This window comes from Nerophis ophidion, linkage group LG20, assembly GCF_033978795.1.
Source record: "Nerophis ophidion isolate RoL-2023_Sa linkage group LG20, RoL_Noph_v1.0, whole genome shotgun sequence".
Taxonomy (NCBI): Eukaryota; Metazoa; Chordata; class Actinopteri; order Syngnathiformes; family Syngnathidae; genus Nerophis; species Nerophis ophidion.
The window spans coordinates 43458621-43477928 of NC_084630.1; the positions used below are offsets into that span (position 1 = coordinate 43458621).

A 19308-nucleotide genomic window follows, 5' to 3' on the forward strand; every position below is an offset into this window, starting at 1 on the left:
TGGTTTGTCTAAAAAGACATTTCGCCTCTCGTCTGAGTAGACTTCAACAGTTCATATACTCTTTTCAAATTTTCTTGTAATCAGACCATATTTTCGGTATATTAGATGGAAGGTTTGACCTGACATGTTTCGACTGTCATCTGCAGTCACCTGGTGAAGAAGACTGCAGATGACTGTCAAAACATGTCAGGTCAAAGATTCCATCTAATATACCCAAAGTATGGTCTGATTAAAGAACATTTGAAATAGTATATGAATAAGAAGACATAACTTTTTTGAGCAATTCATCTGTTCATGCTCATAGACTTAGATTGGTCCGATCTAGTCTAGAAGCTGGTGCCAAACCTCCTAATATTTATACTCCAAAACCAGGAAGGTGTGCCTAGGCAAGGATGGTTTCACCCTATTGTAGTGAGAAAAACAAGTGCTTTGATGCAAACGAGCAATCCTACAGTCAAACAACAGTGGTTGAAGTGTCATTTCCCCTCGTTGGCATTGAAGTATCGTGTGGATCGTCCACTACCAGTCCAAAATAGTCGGACTCCCCCCGTGTAACCATTCCATGCTGTTTTTAACTCCTGTTAATTGTTGGAGGTTAAATTGCAGACTTTTAGAAAGGATTGAAAGTACACTGTTGTATGTTGTCGTTAGATGGTGTCGCAGAAGTCTGTTCAGGGATTGTTGGTCACCCTTTTTCTGACCACTATTCCAACTGTCCCATATTTTCTCCCTATGACCCTTTTTGTGACAACTTTATTATTTGTGACACTTTTCCACATGTGTGTTCCTTATGATTCTTTCTCCTCTCTCCCATTTAGGATCTTCTCGTCAGGTGTTGGCGGACAGTGACAGATGCACTTGGATCGTTTTGCGATAACGTCACAAAAAACGAACAAGGAAAGGAAATCTGAAGGGTGAGCACCATCCTTAACTAAAATGGACTAGAACTGCACTGTGATCACACAAACACATCAAAACTGAACTGGAAGTTTGTACATAATTACATTTGACACTTTTCGTTATTTGTGTCATGTATGTTTTGTTGTAACGACAATAAGCACGAGCTGGACTGAACAAATTATTAGTTGGATGTCTTTTTCAAAACGTGAGTGTACTTGAAATGTTTTGTTTTGATGTAATAATTCTCCTGTTTAGATTGTTAGGTCCAGGTGGTTGTCACTTTTGTAGTGGAACCAGCATTGTCTTGACTCATAAAGATGCAATATTTCTTAAAAAAGTACTAAGTGAATCTGCGTGACTCAATGTGTGCGAGCATCATATGTCACTGGCAAAGAAGGAAGAATCTTAAAAGATATTTTGCCAAAATAAAATATGACAATATTTTTGGGGATTTCTTAAATTTGAGTAAAGGCTTTTGTTGCCAGAAACAAGACAATATGCACACAGAAAGTAATCACATCCTTTTAACAATGAGATTAAAGCTACAAAGATCACAGGTTGTACAAAGGCTTAAGAGGAACATCAAAGGATCTCTTGTTGAAGGTACAGCATTATGGAAGGAATCACACAACAAATAACTTTATATCAAGTGGTTTCGGAAAATAATTTAGTGAAATCCTCATAGAAGTTTTACATTGTCTGTGCTCTTGGTAAAGGGTCATCTTAGATTAGAAGGCTTGGTCCATCATCACATTAAAAATATTTTGGTAGTCTGGATAGAGACCACAGTTACCACAACACGTATCCTAAGGCAGTTATGGTCAAACATGACGTACAAAGTGGACGTGTATGACACACAGGGATACAAAATCTACTTTTCAAGGACAAACTTGCACAACTGCAGCTGGTAACCATGGATACAGTGTAGTACGTGTTTCTGATTGGCTGTAGCGCTGACATGGTGTGAGGTGATGATGGTGAGAATGAATGGATGGGAAAAAAGGTGATGACAAAGGTGGCACACTAACAAGGCTTGATTTTTTTTTTAATAACTGCAAAAGTTCAAGACGACGCCGAGACTACTTCACAGAACCCCCATTTATTAATCCAACGATACAGAATATATAGAATACAAGCTTCTTCCAACTAGCAAGCTCTCAAAGGCACAGCGTATCAATTGGCCAAATTAGAAGGAACAGAAAGTAAAATATGGCATCCATCAATGTGCCTGCAAGACCCCTGCATAGACATTGCCCAAGTACGCAATGTGATATATTTCTCTGCATCATTTGGGCAAGAGAGACTCATGAATATAGATACTATATCGAGTAAATACGGCAAATGAGGGATGGGCTGGCCACCAAATGCTCCAGGAAGGCACAGGGATTATACATGATTGAAGGAAGATGAAGAAAAATGGCAGAATACATGATTGGCATAAAGAACACTCACGCTCAACAACAAACTATCTTTTTGAGAAGACCACACGAGAGAGCAGGATGACATGATGTCAAAACAAAAGTGTGATTAAGGCGGTGTGTCTGTCAGGCTGTGCATGTTCAAAGTGGTCCTGGGCTGCTTGGCCGGCGGTTCCAGCAGCTCCTTGTCCTCCAGAATACTCAGGGAGGTGGACTGCAGCACCAAGTCTGCACTCTCCTCCTCGCTCTCTTCCTCATCCTCCTCCTCGTCCTCATCTACAGGAGAAAGGCATTGTGACGCTGCGTGAAACTGAGTGGCGGGGATCTTACCTTTCTCCGGGTCCGGGGTAGATCTGCTCTTGACGCTGTTGGCAAACTGGGAGGAAACAAAGATTAGACAAGGTTTGGAGAACACGTCTTCTGACTTATGTGCTGGCACGCACTTCTCCCATGACCGCGATCGCAGTCTCTCCTTTAGCCTGAGCCACTCTGTGCTCGATCAGGTAGTACATGTACTCGTCATACAGCAGGCGGATCAGGTGGAAGGACCCGAAGCTGGCCGCGCTGCGCAAGGTCAGGTCTCGTATGACCATGGAGCTGGTGGCAAAGGACAGGTGATCGACATGTCGCACACACGCACAAACAAACAAACACACGCACGTCTTCGCTGCCGCTCACCTGTAAAAAGACCAGTTGAGCAGGAAGACCTTAGCAGCCTTCGGGAGGGCGACGGGGTTAGCCTCGTAAGGTTTGAGGACCTGCGAGACGACGCCGTCCAGCCAGGAGGCCCACTGCTCCAAGGAGTTCTGCTGCTGCAGCGTCATCTTGAAGTCTTGTTCTAGCCGCTGCACGATGCGATCTTCACACTGACACACCCATGACGCTTGTTCCTGGGGGGCGGACTGGTGTTACTCCTCCGAACCACGGATGTTTAACTAAATTCTTCTACAGGCCACATGTCCAAAAAACTAAGGACCAGTGGCTGGACTTCTCTCACATTTAGTCTTATTTTGAGAACCAGCATTCTTGGTGGTAGATTTTTTTTGTTAGAGTTAGCATGTCCACTGCAATGGACGCTTGGGACCTTAAGTAGAAGTTGATAGTAGGTGTCTGAAAGTTATTTTAATTAGATGCATATCCATCCATCTTGTACCGCTTATTCCCTTCGGGGTTGCGGGGGGCTCTGGAGCCTACATCAGTTACAATCTGGTGGAATGCGGCGTACACCCTGGACAAGTCGCCACCTCATCACAGACAACATTCACACTCACATTCACACACTAGGGACCATTTAGTGTTGCCAATCAACCTATCCCCAGGTGCATGTCTTTGGAGGTGGGAGGGAACCCACACAGTCACAGGGAGAACATGCAAACTACGCAGAAAGACCCCGAGCGCAGGATCGAACCCAACACCTTTGTATTGGGAGGCAGACACTAACCCTGTGTCCACCGTGCTGCCTTAAATGCATATGTTGGACCTAATTAAGACCTATTTTGTATGCAAAAACAAAACAACTTCGATCAGCCTCCGATAATATTTAACAGAAAAAGTGTGTGATTGCCATTTCCTTTTAATGTTGATCATTTGTATTAAGAAACAGCTGAATTAATTACTGTTACATTTATTAATTTAATAGAAATATGTGCAAAACTGGAACTTAAGAACCCCAAAATAAAGGAGCTGGTTGGATCTCTCGGTGAGGTAGCTCGTTGCAGTCAGCCAAATTGTAATATTGCCTGCATTACATTAATATTTACAATAAATACATCAGTTAACGATTATTGATGTTTAATAACCAATTTTATAATCGTCCATGTCTGAATTGCGATGCATCTAAAAATGAATTAATTCCCTCACCTCGAGCTGTAGGACCTCCAGCTGATGGGATAAGCAAGACTTTTTACTTTTTGTCATAAGAAATATGTAAATCCAGCTCATGTTTTTAGCCCTTATTATTGACATATGAAGTTAACTGACGTGTGTTGGTGTTTATTTATATACGCGCGTGAGCAACTAAAAAAATCATGATGTAGCGTCCTTGTTAGAGTGTACTGATGTTAAAGACGTTATACACTTCATTGCACTTCTATCACTTTATTGATGATTAAATGTGTTTGGCTTTAGGCACTAATACATTTAAGAATATTCCTTGGCTCTCTATTAGTGTGCACTGATATTAGAAATAATGTACACTTCATTGCACATGTAATTACCACTGTGTTGCTGATTAAACCTTGTAATTCCACAAATGTTGGATTTGAGCAGCACAGGCACATATGTGTGCTTTAAACACTAAAAGAGATGCATAATGTCCCCAGGGCTCTGTAAGTGCAGGCTGGTTTTAAAGATAATGTCATTGTATGTTTAGTATATCAAAATAAACATAACACTCAGCTGTGGCTGCTTCTCCAGGCTTCTGATTGGACCAAATGTGCATGGCAGCTAATGACTATGTTTGTGTTTGGACAGACAGTTTTAAAAAACTACACTTGTGTGGATGGAGATGGTTTTAACCTTGAAAATATGTTTTTCCAAAACTATTCATGTTCGTGTGGACATGGCTTACAGCTTCTTGCCACACTGGCTTTATTGACAAACATTTGCTATCACATCTAGAACAGTGAAGGAGCAGGAATAAGTTTGGTAAGATTTCATTTGAAGTGCCCTGTAATTCATTCATTCATTGACGTTTTACATGAGCCTCTTCCCAGGTGCGATTAGTGTAGATGACGCTGGCCTTTAGGAGGTTGAAAAGTTAAAGTACCAATGATTGTCACACACATACTAGATGTGCCGAAATTATTCTCTGCATTGTACCCATCACCCTTGTTCATCCCCTGGGAGGTGAGGGGAGCAGTGGGCAGCAGCGGTGCCGCAACAGGGAATCATTTATGGTGATTTAACCCCCAAATCCAACCCTTAATGCTGAGTGCCAAGTCGGGAGGTAATGGGTCCCATTTTTGTAGTCTTTGGTATGACTCGGCATGGATTTGAACTCACGACTAGGCCACTGAGTAGTTAAAGTTAAAGTACCAATGATTGTCACATACACGTAAGTGTGGTGAAAATTGTCCTCTGCGTTTGACCCATCCCCCTTGTTCACCCCCTGGGAGGTGAGGGGAGCAGTGAGCAGAAGTGGTAGCCGCGCCCGGTAACCATTTTTGGTTATTTAAACCCAACTCCAACCCTTGATGCTGAGTGCCAAGCAGGGAGGTAATGGGTCCCATTTTTGTAGTCTTTGGTATGACTCGGCCGGTTTGAACTCACAACCAACCGATCTCAGGGCGTATATTTGAACCAGTAGCTCACCAAGTGCTGATGTGTTTACACTGGTCCAAGTTCCTCTACACAGCAGCTGCAATGGACTGAACTTGGGGCTAATGCTTACACACCTGAACGTTGGTGAAGTCAACGCGATTTAGGTCGGAGAGCATTTGGTTGATCTGGGCCGAGTTCTGGAGGACTGCTCGGGCTGCCTGGGCCAGATGGTTGAGGCTGGTGTAGCGACGCAGTGTTTGGGAGAAGGAGCTCACACACACCACCTGCAGGGATGAAGACAACATGTCTTCCGGTGTACATGTGGTCCTTAATGACTCAGGTTGTGTGACCACGCACCTTAATGCGGACCATCTCCTCTGGGATGTTCATCATGGCGCCTGACAGCCAGCTCTCTAGACTCTTTGCAAAATTCCGAATGGCCTGAGTTAAGGCGCCTAAAAAAAGAGGCATTAAGATTTAGAAACGTTCCCTCACTTTTGTTATACCTTGGCACACTTACTGGGGATGGGTCGCAGCACATCAGGGATGAGGATCTCCACTAGGGTCTGATAGAGCAGGTTGTCACACTCTCTGGTCCAGTGCAGCACAGGCTCAAACTTGCACAGCAGCACCAGGCACGACTTTGGCAGACGTTTCTCCGACTCACTGTGCCTAAAACAGCAGATTTTTTACACCCTGCGAGCAGCAAAAGGCTGCACGCTTCTACTTTACACACTCACAGGTTGAGAGATTCTGGGTCGCCGCCTTGGCTGAACCTCCAGAAGGACTTCCAGAGGGTTTCTACCAGCGTAAACTGAAGGTTTACCATCACATCCAGAATGGCCTTTTGGGACAAACACATGCTTTAATGGATTAGGGGGGGACCAAACAGGTTCAACGTGGCCGCCTTACTGCCTACCTCGCAGTGTTCCCTGTAGAGCATCTGAAAGGCCTTCAGGTGTTCAGGGAGGATCCCATCAGGCAGACCACGCTCTTGCAGATTCATGTCCACAAAGTCAGGCAGTGGCCGTGAAGTTTCTATACAGGATGGAGCACACTTGTCACATCTGACATGAAGCCTCCACAGGACATTCTCTGTCAGTCCCTCTAATACAACGCAAGCTAAGACTGACTGTACACACTTACTCTTAGGATCCAACAGAGGCATGCTCATAAATAAGACGTAAGACAGCTATAAATATGTATGTGTATGTATATGTATATATATATATATATATATATGTGTGTGTGAAGTGAAATAAATGTATATGTATATATATATATATATATATATGTGTGTGTGAAGTGAATTATATTTATATAGCGCTTTTTCTCTAGTGACTCAAAGCGCTTTACATAGTGAAACCCAATATCTAATTTTTAAATTTAAACCAGTGTGGGTGGCACTGGGAGCAGATGGGTAAAGTGTCTTGCCCAAGGACACAACGGCAGTTACTAGGGTGGCGGAAGCGGGGATCGGACCTGCAACCCTCAAGTTGCTGGCACGGCCGCTCTACCAACCAATATATATGTGTGTGTATGTATATATATACACATATATATGTGTATATATCTATATATAGATATGTATACATGCAAATTTAACGATAAGAAAGAATGAAATAACGTGTTCCAGCCTCAACAAAGTCCCTATTTCAGTTACCTTTAAACACAATATAAAAGAACACAGTACAGTAAGTATACTGTACTGTCTATCAAACAAACATAACAAGGAGGAGATGAATCTCTATTTTGAAGCCAAAACAACGATGACAAGCTCAACTGTCCTGTATGCGCTCCTCTGCTTACACACACACACACAGATGTCCCTTTGGTGCCCTCACAAACGATCAGAAATCACAAATATCCTTAACTTTAACGACCATATTGCTAGAATAAGAAACATTCAAAAAAGTAAACTCCACTTCCATTACATTATATACTTGGCCAATAAAACGGAATGAGAGAGTCTTCTCCGCCGCTGTGAAATAAGTCCGCGTTGGCCTGTATTTACAGAAATGTCCGGTCTCATCACAATTAAAAACTTGTGGTACAAAGCCGGCCTCCTCTATCTCTTTAATACGAGCAAGGACTAAATGGCTGCCAGCGGCACACAAAATGAATGAATAAAATGTTCATACACAGAGATATGGTCCACACAGGCATATTTGGCGCGATCTAAAAGTTTGCAAATAGAGGGGTTCATAATTTGAGGTTCCACTGTATATTTTTGATTAACTGATTTCTGAGTTTAAAATCAACATTGACAGCAAAAGATGTTCAGTATTAAACATTGTTAAATTTCAAGCAGCAGTGAATTGTTTGGACATAATTATTGCTATAAATAAGATGTTCTAAGACCGGTAGCATATTCTGTAGTTAAAACAGCACAGTAAAATGAATGTTCCAATTCCTCACCCAGGAACTGTTGGTACTGTTGCACCTGTGCAGAAATATCACAAACCACTGCCGTCTGCTGCTGGCCCAAACCCCCAGATGTCCCGTTGGTGATGCCCTGTGTTTTCTGAACTGACTTGATCCTAATGGACAGAGCACACGCCATTGAGGGTCAGGTCTATGAATGTACCTTTCATTCAGGTCATTGTCATCTCAGGGCATTAAATTGATCGCAACTGGACTGGTTGGTTTGTCTAAGAAGACGATTCGCCTGTCATCCGGATAGGCTTCATCTGTTTGTGCTCATAGACTTGGATTGGTCAGCTCTAGTCTAGCGGCTGGTGCCAAAACCCCAAATAGTTGCACTCCAAAACCAGGAGGGTGTGCCTGTGCAAGGATGGTGTCGCTCTATCGTAGTGAGAAAAACAACTGTTATGATGCAAACAAGCATTGCTACTGTCAATGCCAACGACAGTCGATGAAGTGTAATTTCCCCTCGTTAGCATTGTGGTATTGTGTGGCAGAACAACCGATGTGGATCGCCTACTACTAGTTCAAAATAGTCTGAATCCCCCTTCTAGACTAGATCTGACCAATCTAAGTCTATAAGCATGTACTGATGAAGCCTACACAGATGAGAGGCGAAATGTCTTCTTAGACAAACCAAACAGTCCAGTTGCAATTGTTTGAGTGCCCTGACATTGAGGGTTAGTGTGTTGTCTTATAAAAGGTATATACACCTGTTCTTTTGTGAGAAAGGCTGCTGTCGCATTGCCATGTGCTGCTGTTCATCCATCAGTCGAAGCAGAGGGGAGCCCGATTTGATCCTGAGACCGTAGTAGTGGTACTTGGAGTTCCCTCTGAAACGAGCATGTGAAGAGTTACGAGACTGAATGTTTGATAATTATTAACATGTGTGTACCGACCGGGTCCCGAGCCTTCGAGTGCGCAGGCCCATGAAGACGGATCTGATGAGTTTGCCAAAGGAGGCGGCATTGACTGGTTCTAGCTTCTGCTCCTGGCAGTGTAGCAGGTAGTGGTAGTAGAGGGTGCAGCGTGGTAGACTCACCCCTTCTGCCCCCTCGTAGTTATCACACAGCCACTGCACCTGCAGCCATATAACGGTTATGTCCTGCCATAAACACTCCTAATATATGGAGTACTCACGGTGGCTGGTGGAGCACGTGAATTAGGACTGGAGTAACTCTGTCCTCCTGTCGCTGCCCCTCCTCCCAACACATAAGCCCCCTGAATGACGTAGCCGGCACCTGCCGCTGAGGTGACCCCACTCGCGGCACCCGAGACTGCCGCGGAGCCGCTGATGTCGGACTCCGAGCTGGACGTGGCCTCGTAGAAGTTTGAGGATGCGGGAGGGGTCTGCGAGTAAAGGGGCGAGCCGGAAAAGGAATAACTGGCTGAACGACTGAAAGGAAGAGAGGCAAATAATGGCACATGTAAAATAATGTACATAATGGGCAAAGTCTCTTTTAACTCACATAGCGGACATGCTGAAAGCTGCGTCGGCGCCTCCTCCGTCCACATACTGCACCTGGCCAGAATACACCTGCTCCACCTTCAGAAGAAGTTATATTTACTCCTTACACGACAACAATAAACCTCGGCACCATTACAGAGACAAATCATTAAAAAATACAAGAGTCACAACTACACTAATACTTTCTTAATAGAGATTTGGCATCAGACATAATCGTTATGCTAAAAGACCATTATTAAATGTTGTAGGGTGAAACCTGTTGATATTTAGTTTAGTAAACATAAATAGAATCATGTACGATCCAATTTGTTCACAATTTAAATCTTTGTGTGCTCTACAAGCGGGAGAAAGTATTTTGCTGCCAACAGCTGGGTGGAGATGTTTATTTAGGAGGCACATTTTGTAGAACCTGTTAGGCAGATCATTAACACAGTAGCTGTATGACTACACATACCTATACTGTACTGTCAAAGCTCAGAAAATGTAATTCTCATGCCATGAGCAGAAAACAGCAATAGGCTAGTTACTAACACACCTGGTTCTTCATGTAACAAGCTTTATGTTACACAAACACCTGGCGAACACCCTCTTTCACAGCAAAGATGAGATCATTCTTTGGTGACATACACACATTTACTACAGGCTGTGGTGTCTTTGGCTAAACACAGTAGTGGTTGTTTGGGCTTTGCAAACATTCGATTTTAACAATGTAAAAAAAATTGAGGCCAGGACACAAAATTCACTTTTTTGCTTCGAATTAATATTTGTAGGGACATACAATTTAGTAATTTATCTAAGTGATCATTTTACCACCTATTGCTTCTATTCCGACATATGACTTCCTCCCGTAAGTGAAAAGTAGTGGTCAACAAAGCCGAGATGGCTGTTGCACAGCAAGCAGCGCACAAACTGAGTACAAAAGAGGCTTGAATCTTCCTGCAAAAAGTAGATTTGAGCAAAAAATATAACAATGCAATAGAATAGATCCCTATACTTTAGCAAAAAAATATTTTTCGAGTAATTTCAAGGATTATACGTCGGTCGCATTCTCATACATACTGGACTGTTGTGCTTCAGCCACAATTCTACATGACAAAACAGATGGAAACTTTAAAAAGCATGGAGGTCTAACATTTTTTTGTGTGTGGCTGTGTCAATGAAATTGGTATCAACTCTCCTACATCATTTTTGCTCGAGTATGGTTGTATTTCATGATTTGACTTTGCGTCTACTGATGTTTGTTGCTGTAACACGCTGCGTTTACGAGTAGCGTCTATTCCCCGTCTTTATCAAAATATAACTATAAATGGCAACATTGTGTATGTGCTGAAAGCTTGGTTTATGATTGTTGCCTTTGGTAAAAGCTTAACCATTTTAGATTTTGCACACATTTACTTTCTTTTATGTAGTTGGTGCTTTTTGAAACATGTGCTTAAAATATGCAAATAATATCAGGATAATAATTAAATGGGAAATAATAAAAGTATATCAAACAAAGTGATAACTGCAAACTTATGCATTCTTCGACTCCGCTCCCTTGGACTAGAGTGTGAGCTGCATGCGTTTCCTGTCGTTGTTTCGTAAAATCTTGCCCTCTTCTGCCCTTTTGGATGACCTCTCGAGGAAATCTGAAGAATAGTTTATCCGTTTCGCGATTTGAACGATTCATACGGCCGAAAACAACACAAGAATAGGGCATTTTGTCTTCGAAAAATGCGAAATGGCGCCTAGCACACATTGAAAACAGAGCGAGGTTGACCACCACGCAAATTCAATGGGCAGGACATGAGCTGGATGTGACGTCAGTAAAATCCAAGCAATAGCTGTCAAAACGTGTTCCTGTGACAATCCACAGCAGCAGTGGGCAGTCACGGCACCGGAGACTGAAGAGGATGTCACGTCACGTAAACGGCTGCTACCACCACGAAGCTCTCTTGTGTCGTATTAAAAAATTTAGTTATCAAAAAAGAGTCAAAGTCTTTCGTATCCTTTGTGATATGTTGGCATTTTTAAATGTCAAAGGTTTACATTTATATGTAAAAAAGGGGGACACGCGACCATTTCTTTTCTTTATTCAAGCCTTTATTCAGTTCTCAGAAACACTGCAACGACAGGCTAACAATCTCTCCGCTGTTTACTTGAAACACGAGAAAGAGGCACCTCCTACAGACTTGTGATAGGTCAGACCATGCCGAGCTCAAAAACATGGTTACTTTAGATATGATTTGTTAATTATGAAGTAGGAAAGCCACACAACTCTCATTACATGAGGGCCCTGCTCTGTTGATTATGCTACATTTATTATTTGTTTGAAGTAAGGTGAAATGATAATCTGTCCTTGAACAAGTTTAGAGTTACAAGAGAATAATGACGATGAAGGACTAATAGCTAATAAGAACTTATGTTTACCTCCTGGTTGATATGCACAGCCTGTAGGTTGTTGATGGGCGTGGACTGGATCCTTTTGCCAGCCTGTGACACCGCCTGCAACACTGACCTCTGCTGGTGCATAAGGAAACATCACCTTCAGGTTTACGTCACATCAGTGTTGCACAACCTTTAGTAAGTCAATACACATATTTGAATTCAAAGTGTCTCCACCCAACAGACATGTTGTCTGAATGGAAGCAGATTGATAGGCAGGTTACTTAATGTATGTACCTCCAGCCACCTAGTTAGTGCAAGAACATTTAATTGCTCTTGTCTGTCTGTCACTATTCTTCACTGGCATAAATAACATCAGCAATAGAGATGCGCGGATAGGCAATTGTATCATCCGCATCCGCATCACCAACGTCGTCATCCACCCGCCGTCCACCCGAACCAACATTTTATCAGGACCGTACCCGCCCGCCAACCGCCCGCTGGAATACATCACAGATTGTCCGCCTTTACCACTTACTATTTAAACCTGTTTCACAGAGTAATGAAGACAATTGGAGCCACTAACGTTCCCGCGACTATCCAATAGCATTCATCCTGATTACAAGAATATGGGCGTGCTGTGAAGCCATTGCCTTAGACACCTTCAACAACATGTACGGACCGATTGTTGGTCCGGCAACATGTTGTGTGCAGCTAACGCAATTACACGTTCAAGATTGAAAGGCATACTGGGTGACACAGAGTACACTGATGGTTGTGATATAAACAACGTTAACACTTACTAATATGCGCCATGCTGTGAAGCCACACAATACAAGATCGACAAACACATTTCGGGAGAACATCCTCACAGTAACACAACATTAACGCAACACAACAAATACCCATAATCCTTTGTATCCGTGACACTTCATGAATATATTTTACACCCCAGCGCCCCCAACCCCGCCCACCTTACCGACGCACGGAGGGTTTACTGCTAGCAGGGTGTATAAAATAGTCAGGAATTGTCATGAATACAAAGGATTATGGGTATTTGTTGTGTTGTGTTTATGTTGTGTTACTGTGAGGATGTTCTCCCGAAATGTGTTTGTCGTTCTTAATTGGTGTGGCTTCACAGCGTAGCGCATATTACTAAGAGTGTTAAAATTGTTTATATCACATCCATTAGTGTACTCTGTGTCACCCAGTACGCCTTGCAGTCGTGTGCGTGTTGCCACGGAAGCCACACACAACATGATGCTTCATAGCACGCCCTAATACTTATTATCTGGTGACTGCCGGCAGTCATTCAGGAGAATAATTGCGTCTCTTATTGACTTCTTCGCTTTATGACACGGGTCTCAAATGGCACTTTGAATGGCAAAGGATACCGATCACAGAACCATGCATATCAAATATTTACGGATGGTTCAACCGCCACCCGCCCGAATCAAATTAAAATCTATTTTTTCGTCATGTCAACCGCCCGATCCGCGATTTATCCGCGGACTCCGCAAACCGCGCATCTCTAATGAGCAAAAATACATTTGTAAATAGGACCAAGTAACTGAAATTACACAACAATCCCTATATGAGAAAGAAAATGATATCACATAATTTCTAAATAAATATTTAAAAATGTATATTGTCAACAGATATGGCAGCTCCCTCCATCAGTGTGTGAATGGGTAAATGTGGAAGTAGTGTCAAAGGTAGAAAAGCGCTATACAAGTACAACCCATAACAATGAGTAGGGAAACTAAATTTAGTGCAATGATAAGTTGGTATATTCTTGTAAGGGTGTTCATATGTATCTATATTGTTGTTTCTCCAAGGATTATTTAATTTGTGTATAGAGCTCATGATGAATCGGGTTTAGTTCAGTGTTTTTTTACCTGTCAAGTACACATTTATATACATTCTATACTTGTATGTTTTAAAATAAAATTAACATGTTTTTATTTGAGTGAAAAGGTGTAGGCTGAAGCATCTGCTTATTCAGTAAATTAATATATTTTACACACAGTAAACATTTCATGTACACAAAGGTGTCCATCATTAACTTTTAAAATGTATTCATAACAACATTTACAAACATATTATTTGATTTATACATAATTGTACTCCGCCTTCCGCCCGATTGTAGCTGAGATACGCACCAGCAACCCCAAAGGGAATAAGCGGTAGACAATGGATGGATGGATGGTTGGACATAATTGGAGAAGTTATGGAGTGTACAAGATCATTTAATTTCAATTTATGAGGCAATTATGCTTCATAAATGTTCTCATATTCCCTGCATGTTTATTTTGTTTTTTAAATGAGCTATTATGTCTGAAGTTATCTTATGGGGATTATTGTTGTATTACTATGCATTTCAAATTAAAAAATGCAATGAAACATTGATTGGGAAATACTGATGAGTCTGCTCAGAGATTGTACAGTGTCTGCTTACCTGGGGGGTGGTCTGCACTGGCTGGCCCACCTGTGTAGACACACCTGGGGCAGGCGAGCTGGAGTCTGACCGACTGTCATTGGAGTGAACAGAACCCTCTGGCCACCAAACAAAGGGGAGAGAATGGAATTAGAAGGTCTCAAGTTAAAGACCAAGCATGCACAAATATGAGTACTCACGGGCCATAGCATCAAAGTGGAAATAAAAGCCACTACAGAACATATTGTTTGCTGAGCTAAGGAGAAAGTGGCAGTGAATATACCATAACCTTCCTTCCTGCCTTATACAGTATCTTGCGTATGGTAGGGCAGCTTTGGACAGTTAATCTCCCCAGATGGAGAGAAATCCCTCCATTTTGTAAACATGCACATAAAATGTGAGAAGGGCACACAACACATGAGGTGGGGTATTGGATACAGTTCAAAGAGAGGATGTGTGGCTCAAACGCACTTCCTTTTAGCCTTTAACGCTAATTATTCTCTTCTTTGACTAAACTTTGCACTACTGTTATTTTCCGACTTCAACCAGTCATATATCTGCGGTGATGCCACACTTTACTCAATTCAAATTCATGTTTCTAGTGGTATATAATAGTTTGAAAACATGTACCACGTATTACCACTAAATGTCGCACTCCAAGACCCCTGACTACACCCACTTATTGAAGAGGGCTGCTTCTTGTGACTCATGGAACAAACCTTAACACCTTTCCTGTGAGGACAGTGATTGTATCACCCAATGGACTCTCTGCTACTACTCTTCTCAGTGAATGGCTGACAGATGTGATAGACCTTCTGCTGCTTTTAACCTGTCAATAAATCTGAAATGAAAGCACAGCTGTATACAGATCATGAGATATGAATGGACTATTTATTGTTCAAGGCCCTGTTCTTGTCAACAACAGAAACAAACATACAGAAATAAGTTGTGTTAAAATATATAGGATTGTGAGTGTGCTCTCATCTAACTCCAATTCAAAAGATACATTTGAATCATCTACATGAATTATGTACAATATACTTTGAATCATTTGTATGATTCAGTTTGTTAGGACAAGACAGACATTTTAAGGTGCGTGTTTAGCATGCAAGTCTGAAATTCTACAAACAGCCCAGTATGCTATCAAACGTGTTTGGATTCATAGATGTACTTAAATGACACTATCTGTTGTGAATGATTGCAGCAATTTGGCTAATGCATTAGCTGTAATGAGATAATCTGCTTGAATTAATGCTCTCTTTAAATAAGCGCCGAGTTTACGATGATTTATCAGGCCTTCTCATTAGTACACGGACGAGGCTGCCCGTCTCCTACTCTCACTTGTGACTTGTGGGTGAAAGTACGCTGCTGTTACTTGATACTAGCAGACAAAAATATCTACTAATAGACCTCCCAAAAATAAACACCCAGGCAAACAAGACTAAGTCCACATTCTCTTTTGGTTAAGAGCTGATCTTCAAAATGCCAACTACATTCTTTGACATTTAGGATTAGTTTTTGGGTTGACTGTGCACACTTAAGGAGAACTGGGATACATTTTTTAGACCTCATATTAAGACACTACTCACCGGGTACACAGTAGTTGCCACGGAAACAGACGTTTTTGTAAGTAACTTTGAATTGATGATGTTTAATGGCCTACATCATTACACCGCCTTTCTAGCAAGAGCAAAAAGCTGCATTGGATCCAGCAGATTGGGAACAAAGTAGCCTTGAAAACTATATTCATAAGATTGCATTGTCTTCCTCTCTCACTCCAATTTTGTCAAGAATTCAGCCTTGGCGGAGTTCTACACTCTACTGACTTTGCTGAGTCAAGCTAGAAAAAGAGGATATCAAATTTGACACTCATACGTACAGCACCAGGGGTGTGACAAAATAGGGATAGAACTTTTTGGCGATATTTAACCCAAAAACACAATTATCGATGGAGTCTCGACGTGTATATTTTTTTATTCGTCTTTCAATGTTGCTCCTTCGTGCGTTGAGTCACCGTCTGACATGTTCAGGTATGTAGCGCTGCTCATGCGAGTGGCTAAAAATGTTTCCAAAGTCCCAGAAGCAGATTACACGGCGTTAATTTGGCGGATTTAAACTGTGACAAAATTGATGCATCAGCATTGTTTCAGTCAATTTACTTATTATAATGTGAATGGGACAAAGCTGTATAAAGGTTTGGCGGAATATTTGTTTTTGTTTCACCGAAAGTCATTCAGAATGTAGCACATGAAAACTCATCTTTCAAAATTTGGGTTATGATTATCCTTACTGCGCTTTCTTTGATGTAAGTTATACAGTACTTTGGTTGTGGAGTGGGAACTACATTTAATAGTCTCAGAATGAAGTTAAAAGTTAAAGTACCAATGATTGTCACACACACACAAGGTGTGGCGAAATTATTCTCTGCATTTGACCCATCACCCTTGATCACCCCCTGGGAGGTGAGGGGAGCAGTGGGCAGCAGCGGTGCCGCGCCCGGGAATCATTTATGGTGATTTAACCCCCAATTCCAACCCTTAATGCTGAGTGCCAAGCAGGAAGGCAATGGGTCCCATTTTTATAGTCTTTGGTATGACTCAGCCGGGGTTTGAACTCACGACCTACCGATCTCAGGGTGGACACTCTACCCACTAGGCCACTGAGTAGGTGAAGGGATTGTCTTGCTGTTGTCTCCCCCCATTCAACATGTACGGAAGTAGCGTTATATGCTGTTGAGTTTGTTGCTTTAAAATGAGAGTAGCAATAACAACAATATGGTCTGAAGTCTCATGTGTTGATATAACAATAAAAGAAGGGATCCACTTGTCTTAACAAGCTGTTTTATTTACAACTTTACAGCTAATTCAAGTGCTAACTGCTAGCCTCAGACACATACACAGAAAGTTGTAACATAAAGACAAGATAACGTCGGACAAGCAGAAATGCACAAAGCCATGGTTCTGCAAAAGTAAAGTATTATGATTTATATTGTGACGTATGAAAATTTATATCATAAACAGATCATTTTTTAGGGTCCAAGTACACAGTAACATTCTAATCCAAATGACGATCAGAATACATAAATGCTGTCCATGTACATGTGGCTAAAGAAACGGTAAGTAATAGCAGTGTTAGAAATGTTTGAATGATACATCAGCATCGTTAGTTTGAATTGTTGTGTAGCTAGCTTAGCCTTCTACAATAAGACACCAGTGTCACAGTCCACCGCCAAAATAAAGAATGATTTTCCTGAAAACAACTTTAGTGTGTTTGGCAATGGACCAGTTAGTATTACAATCTGTTATTACATTTGCGACGTGGCTCATAGCATAGTTTACTGTATAGCCTAGGCTGACCATACGTCCTCTTTTCCCCGGACATGTCCTCTTTTCCCCGGACATGTCCTCTTTTCCCCGGACATGTCCTCTTTTCCCCGGACATGTCCTCTTTTCCCCGGACATGTCCTCTTTTCCCCGGACATGTCCTCTTTTCCCCGGACATGTCCTCTTTTCCCCGGACATGTCCTCTTTTGGGGCGTTGTCAGGCGTGTCCGGGCGTTTTTTTTTTAATGCGTCAAATGTCCGGTGTTGTGCCGAATTATGCAACCCCGCCGTAAAATGTACCCCCTCGCGGGAGCGCGCACCGGCATTTTGAATTAGGGTTGCGTGTATTTGTTGGCTGAGTTCTTAACTTTTACTTTCAGAGCGTGCTTATCACAACATACAAGATGCCGCCATGGCGACACACCACCCCCCTTTACCGGGCTATCGCGCATGCTTGTCACTCCTGTTGCATGTTGGGTAGTGTAGTCCTTTAATTCCCTGGCTCATAACATAACACTACCTGTAAATATTGTAGTGGCTGGCTACGGGGTGTTAGCCAATGGCTTTGGTTGGGGGCGGGACTTCCGGGGAAGTTAGGGAAGTGACGCTATTGACAGGAAGTGTTGGTTCGAGTTTCGCCGGGAAAAGGAAATAGACTTCTTGGTAAACACTAAGGTGAGTGTAAGACTCCGGAGATTTAAGCGTTAAATATAAAATGTATGTATGTATGCCCTGGCACACCATTATTATCATTTCATGACCTAAGCAAAACACCTTTTACACTTTTATACTGAAATAAATACACCTACAACTTATTAAATAAAAACTTAGGTAAAACTACCAGCAGCGGTAAGGTTTAGATCCATGAAGGAAAGAAGAAAGTGAATGAATGTTTATAACCGAATACATTTACATATGTATACACATTTGTTTTCTTTTTTTTATTATTTTTTTAAATGAATTAAGTAACATTTATGACAATCTTTTTCCAAAACACGATATAGAATGTGAGATACAACAGGATAATGAATACGTTTATCATTTGTTTTCAAAACGCTTACAAAAAAGTGGGACCCCAAAAATTTGCTGTGGGACCCCATTTTTATAACTTGATGGGGTCCCTGGCACCGCATTTTAGAAATCCTTACCGCCAACACAGCCGTCAACAGAGGGGGAAAAAAATGCTTTATTTAAATAAATATATTATTTATAAAGCAAGTTCGAGTATCATTGGCAAATTTTCACCTAGTCCCGGCCTTGGCGTGCTGCCCGCCTTGGCACGCATACAGTATATGTGTCCTCTTTGGGATTTCAGAATATGGTCAGCCTAGTATAGACGGCTCAAGCTTTTATTGTTTACAAGTGGTCAAAGCAGCAGCAGTGAAAGTATTAAATGATAGAGAATATAAAATAATTTTACTGTCAATATACACATGTATATTTCCAGGATTTGGCACTGAAGGGAGAGAGAAGTTTAACCTTAGCCAGTTTATAGTACCAGATTTGAAGCCGGTCTTCCTTTTTCTGTCCGCCGCATCGTCTGCTCCTTGGTTCATACAACAAACCACGGTGAGCCGCTGGTCTCCCTTAATCCCCTGGGATCTTGTCTTGTATGAATGGGATGTTGTGTTGTAGTGAAAGTCAAGTAAAAATTAGATGGCTGGTGGCAAACACTGGTGTCAATATTTCATAAAACAAGACTGCCGAGGCAGG

The 19308-nt window shown here is 41.9% G+C and overlaps 2 protein-coding genes and 1 long non-coding RNA gene across 9 annotated transcripts in view; 2 read left to right on the forward strand and 1 right to left on the reverse strand.

The window, feature by feature from the left end:
* The window catches only part of dcaf15 (DDB1 and CUL4 associated factor 15), a 22498-nt gene extending 19118 nt beyond the window's left edge, over positions 1-3380 (forward strand). Inside the window, exon 13 of the mRNA XM_061881302.1 lies at positions 819-3380. Within this exon, the coding sequence (XP_061737286.1) occupies positions 819-877 (59 nt within the window). The 3' untranslated portion in view covers positions 878-3380. The remainder of the gene's footprint in view (positions 1-818) is intronic.
* The window catches only part of rfx1b (regulatory factor X, 1b (influences HLA class II expression)), a 23553-nt gene continuing 6173 nt past the window's right edge, over positions 1929-19308 (reverse strand). For 3 of the 6 annotated variants that reach the window (XM_061881295.1, XM_061881297.1, XM_061881296.1), the window contains exons 3-18: positions 14294-14391; positions 11881-11973; positions 9473-9549; positions 9144-9399; positions 8903-9084; positions 8717-8836; positions 7998-8119; positions 6499-6617; positions 6320-6423; positions 6100-6251; positions 5937-6034; positions 5714-5863; positions 2997-3208; positions 2762-2915; positions 2649-2694; positions 1929-2594 (exon numbers count right to left, since the gene is read on the reverse strand). In XM_061881295.1, coding sequence (XP_061737279.1) covers positions 2428-2594; positions 2649-2694; positions 2762-2915; positions 2997-3208; positions 5714-5863; positions 5937-6034; positions 6100-6251; positions 6320-6423; positions 6499-6617; positions 7998-8119; positions 8717-8836; positions 8903-9084; positions 9144-9399; positions 9473-9549; positions 11881-11973; positions 14294-14391 — 2150 coding nt within the window. In that variant the 3' untranslated portion in view covers positions 1929-2427. The remainder of the gene's footprint in view (positions 2595-2648; positions 2695-2761; positions 2916-2996; positions 3209-5713; positions 5864-5936; positions 6035-6099; positions 6252-6319; positions 6424-6498; positions 6618-7997; positions 8120-8716; positions 8837-8902; positions 9085-9143; positions 9400-9472; positions 9550-11880; positions 11974-14293; positions 14392-19308) is intronic. The other 3 variants (XM_061881298.1, XM_061881300.1, XM_061881299.1) reach the window with 3 other exon arrangements.
* Positions 17780-19308, forward strand: part of LOC133539173 (uncharacterized) — an 11339-nt gene continuing 9810 nt past the window's right edge. For both annotated transcript variants that reach the window (XR_009803201.1, XR_009803200.1), the window contains exon 1: positions 17780-18270. This is a non-coding gene — a long non-coding RNA (uncharacterized LOC133539173). The remainder of the gene's footprint in view (positions 18271-19308) is intronic.